Source organism: Nansenia antarctica (genome assembly GCF_963989245.1).
Source record: "Nansenia antarctica genome assembly, chromosome: 7".
NCBI classification, from domain to species: Eukaryota; Metazoa; Chordata; class Actinopteri; order Argentiniformes; family Microstomatidae; genus Nansenia; species Nansenia antarctica.
This window is the reverse complement of record NC_137677.1, coordinates 47,328,183-47,333,751: the sequence shown is the minus strand read 5'-3', so window position 1 is coordinate 47,333,751 and position 5,569 is coordinate 47,328,183. Positions and strand designations below refer to the sequence as shown.

General features: G+C 37.7%; 1 protein-coding gene across 1 annotated transcript; it reads right to left on the bottom strand.

Annotated features, from left to right (window-relative positions):
• Positions 1–449: 449 nt before the first annotated feature.
• Positions 450–4,735, bottom strand: LOC308162681 (ADP-ribosylation factor-like protein 6; the record flags this gene model as incomplete). The annotated part of the gene is made up of 7 exons (XM_080536825.1): positions 450–472; positions 1,576–1,631; positions 3,017–3,146; positions 3,424–3,518; positions 3,822–3,890; positions 4,066–4,127; positions 4,613–4,735. The coding sequence occupies 7 exons, from the start codon at positions 4,733–4,735 to the stop codon at positions 450–452; spliced, it is 558 nt and encodes a 185-aa protein (XP_080392951.1).
• Between the last annotated feature and the right edge of the window lie 834 nt (positions 4,736–5,569).

The window sequence follows — 5,569 nt, the reverse complement described above, 5'->3', positions numbered from 1 at the left end:
TTGATTATACTGTTGTTTCTGTATGAAATATAAAAACACATTTGCAGTATAAAGAGTTTATTCTGAATTGTCAATTATGTTAATAGACAGACCAATATACAATTTATTAGAAGTTTAAAGCAAGTCTCTGAGGCTACGTAAGTGGTCAGTCCTTTTGGTGATACAATAGAAACAATGCAATAGAAACAATGCAAATTGACTTGAGTAAATGCCATTTTAACACATTTGCCAATACAGAAGCTGACTGATTTAATATGAATAAATATCACAGCATATTTCATGGCATAAAAAACAAGCAGTGACAAATACAATTGAGAAAATGTTTGAGAAGGTAGAACTGTTCAACAGAATACATACAGTATATACAGGCCATGCCTACATTTGAAAGCACACTTAAGTGATTTTACCAATGAATTCAATGCTGTGACCATGTTCACAATGGTCCATGTTCACAGTAAGTTGCTCAGCAGAACTTGACATCACACCTGGGGAATTGGCGTAGAAGGGAACAACTACCATGCACCAGATATGTACTGTAAATACAACACCAATGAACACTTCCCCTCTCAAAAAACACAGAATGAACACGAGTGGTACCCTATGTACTACCTTATTGTATATACTTGCTAGATACTGTATGTAGTTATTGGATGTCCAAGAGGCTACCTGTAACTGGTATAAGGCCTATGTAATGTGAAGTCTGGCTGCCATTCCTCCAGAACAAGCACAGTCAGGCGAGCGATACTGCAATTGCCATGGTCCCTTTCTCCATGACTATCTTCCATCCTAAGATGTCATAGCTTCATTGTTTTGAAATGATCTGGGAGATTAAAGCGAAGAGAAGAAAGATCATCATGAACTCAATTAGTTTAGCAGCTCACACTACCTTCTACATCACTTTGTTTTACCTATCATAGTAGGATCTGACCATGCAACTACTCAACCAAACATCAAGACAGGTATAGATTAAGAATAGGAGAGTTGTTTTTGTCTACCATCCTTACTACCCATGTGTCAATGTCAATTACACAGATCCGATCCATGGTTTTAGAGTAAAGTAATATTTCCCTCCCCTATTCTTAACCCATCCACAACATCATTCTCTAGTTAGTACTACTGGACAACACTACACAGTTCTATTTACTGTGATACTTACTGTGCAATTTGTTCTAGGGGTAAAGTGAAAAACACAATGCTTCAATAGTGGTGGCAGAATTAATCCGAAAACAAATACAATTTACAAATACAATTTTAACTAACCTTTCGCACACTCATCCACCCACCCACCCATCCACCCTCACACACACACACACACACACACACACACACACACACACACACACACACACACAGACACAGACACAGACACAGACACAGACACAGACACAGACACAGACACAGACACAGACACAGACACAGACACAGACACAGACACACACACACACACACACACACACACACAGACACAGACACAGACACACACACACACACACACACACACACACACACACACACACACACACACACACACACACACACACACACACACACACACACACACACACAGTGTGGTACCTTGTAGCCACTCCACCCCCTCCTGTAGTCCCTCTCCTTTCACAGCATCACTGGCACTGAATCAGAGGGACAGGGTTTATCAAAGGACAGACAGATGGATAGATAGAAGGATAGAAAGATGGATGCACACTGCAGTTATGGTAAACATTGTCCTTGAAATGGAATTGACCCCAGATCTATAGCTGATTGTATTTACGTGCAGTATATCATGTACCATGATTGTACCATGTACCATGTTTGACCTGACCTAGCAGGAAAAAATCCCTGATCCTGAGACACCTGGAGAAAATCTATATAAATTAGTAGAGAGAAATCCCAACTCAATGTTTCTCACAGCAGTGGATGAGAAAGAAATATGGATATTGTAAAACAATGTAAGAACAAAAAGTCTACTGACTTTAATGACATTGATGTTACAGTAGTGAAAAACGTTATTGATGGAATTTCTAAACCATTAACATACATCTGTAACTTATCATTCCAAACCGGTTTATTTCCAGATCAAATGAAAATAGCTTAAGTCATACCTCTGTATACAACTGGGACAATAACTACAAAAGTTCAATATATTCACTATCTATTCTCCAAAAAAGAACAATAGGGATAATTCACAATGTCGGATATCTGGAACACACTAACCCCATTATTCTTACAGTCAAAATTACTAAAATGTACAGATATTGTTACATACCAAACAGCACAATTAATGTTTAAAGCTAAAAATAATCTACTACCAGGAACTATTCAAAAATTGTTCAGTGATCGAGAGGGGGGTTACAATTTAAGGGGCATTTTTAATTTCAAAACACACAGTATTCGTACCACCAGGAAAGGGTTTTGTATATCAATCTGTGGAGTGAAGCTATGGAACAGTTTGAATGTGGAGTTAAAGCAATGTCCAAACATAATCCAATTTAAAATAAGGTATAAAAACATGGTCTTCATAATGTACAGGGATGATGGGGGGGGGGGTTGATAATCACAGGGTGTTTACAGGGGTTATTGTTTATTTATTATCATTGATCATTTGGGTTCCTAAATATTTATTCTTTATTTTCTTTTTTAATAATGTAATTAAGTATGTAAATATGATATTTGGGTACGCAGTATTTGTATATATTATGAGATTGTATTCATTTGTGCATTTGAACAGGAAGCATCTTTATGATTTATGGAGAAGGGGTGGGATTTAATAAGTTTGTACTTCTTCTCACTCCTTTTCAAATATGTGAAAAAAAGAGAAAGAAAGTACCGTAAGTTAAATGTGCTATACTATATTTTGCTTTATGTTTTTTTCTATTAGTTTTGTTTGTTTGTTTTCCGTTATATTCATTATTGTTGCTGTTTTGCACACATTTGAAATAAACATCTCAATAAATCAAATCAATCAATCAATCCATCTAGTTCTCTCACTGCCCAAAAACGCAATGCATAGACCTACCAGATGTGCCAGGGCTTGTCTTTGATGTTCTCCAGACAGAGCTGCTGGGAGACCTTGACTGAGGACACAGCGTCTCGCAGGTCCATCTTATTAGCAAAGAACAACACAGGCATCCTCCTGCTCCGGATGTCTGGACCAGGGAGGAACACAGGACAACCCCAATGAAGAAACGTGTTGGTTTACAGAATTACAGCCAGTGTTGGCCAAATAGTTAAAGCAGGATGAATCCAAATTATTTAGATTTGGTTTGGACATTGGCACAGTTTGCAAAATTAGGGAGGTAGCGGTTTTGTAGGTTTGTGGTATGCTTACTGCTAACCAAGAGCAGGTTCAATACAATATCATGAAAAGTACAACAGTATCTTCATCAACTGGTTTCCGTTATTATCTTGACTGGTCTCTCTCACCTTGGTGGTTAAGAAGAGTGTCAAGCTCCTCCTTTACAACAACCATTCTCAGCTTGTCTCCACTGTCAACGACAAATATGATGGCGTGACTCTCTCTGTGGACAAGACAGAGATATGAAGATAAACAACACAGTATGATTATCTGCATCACAAATATGTAGGCAGCCATATGTAGGCTAGGTAAAACTACTTTACAATAATGGGTAATATTATTATGATTATTATTATTGTTATTATTATTAATTACAATTATAGAACACTTTTCATTATATAAGAATAATCATATTATTACACAATTATGATATATTATGCACTTATCTAAGTGCATAAGTTAGTTAAAGCACCTTTGGTATGCCCCGACTACAGTTCTATACATAAACATTTTGATGCAGTCTTACTTGTAATAATGTTCCCATAGATTCCTGTATCTGCTCTGACCAGACATGTCGAACACTGTGAAGGACAGACTTTGTAGAGGTAGAAAAGACACATTCAAATCAGAAGACGTGTTTGAAACAATCCTGCAATCTTGTATACTTGTATACAATCTTGTATACGGTATACTCTGGTATCATTTTGAAGTAGGTTGATATGTGCAAATATGAAAATGATAGTTTAATAATCAAGCAAGTAAATTACTACCTTGAACTCTTGAACTTTTCAATGTTGAAGCCAATTGTTGGAACAATGTCTTGAGTCTGGGTCTGCAACACACATACATTTTTGGCATTTAGCACACGCCTTTATCTCACACACACACACACACACACACACACACACACACACACACACACACACACACACACACACACACACACACACACACACACACACACACACACACACACACGAATAACAAAGCCAAGCAATAGCACAAGTATTGTAATAACTAACCCTAAGTATTATTGGAATTGTACCTAACATGTTTCCAATCCTCTGACATTGGGCCGAATTGGCTGAAAATAAGCAATCAGTGAATGATCGCAGTGCAATGAATAGACTTAAAATGATAGACTCACAACCTTTAGCTATATTCTGTAAGTCCATCTCTCCACCCACTGCAGGCCGTGCACTCACTCGCACTCGGGCCACAGAACACTATAACCTACAGTGGCGTCTATAGTCACGAATGAATTAAACTAAACGAATATAGTGTAGTCTAGTGTTTCCGTTGAGCCAACGGACTTACATTTGACGGTTTGAGTTGGTTGATGATGGTCGTTTTCCCGCTATTGTCCAATCCAAGACACAGCACGCTGACTTCTTTCTTTTTCAGTCCCAGCCACAGCGACAGTTTATCTAACAGCCCCATGGGTTTAGTTGAACAGCTACAGGTTTATAAATACTTCACACACCTCCCCGATGACATAACATCGAACAATTATTTCATGTAGCCTATCTTCCTAATATAACACTTAGCCTACAAATACAACCTGGTTGTGAATATCAGTCTCATGTGGATCATGCGGAGATAACAGGTTGGTTCTCCCAGTTGAGTTAATCCTATTACAAGTTCATTAAATGCTCTGAACCTCTATACGAGGCAGATCCTGAGGTGAACACTTTAAGATTATCTTTACTAGTAGCCTACCCTTATCTGTGTTTCCCCCCAAAGGGAGATAGAATACACTAGAACAGGCATAATATGTGATGGCTTAATGAGCTTAGTTGGTTGATATGCCTATGGTAATGTCTTAAAAATAGAAATTAGGAAAATATATAATTTGGCTTGTCTTGACCGAGGTGATAGGTCTATAATAGGTCTGGATTCTGGAACTGTCATCTATCCAATGACAGCACCTGTTGGTCGGATGTTATCGGTCTAGCTCAAACACATGGTCCAACGGCGCCATCTCCTGGCCATCTTCAACCTGAAGCACATTCATGAGTCATGCTCATTATCGACATAATCTAGATTGAATGCAAAGAGATGTTTTTAGACTGACTCTGGAAGGAAGTTAACCTCTTTTTATAAATGAAATGGAAATAATTATTTAAAAAAACAGTCAACCACTAGAACTGTTTACCTTTATTTGCAAATAAATATCCGCTTTAACTGTCTCTTACAGTGTGCAAGATCTACCACGTCTCTTTGGAAATTATAGAAAAATAAAAAACAAGAATCATAAGTACTTGTACTTTGTAC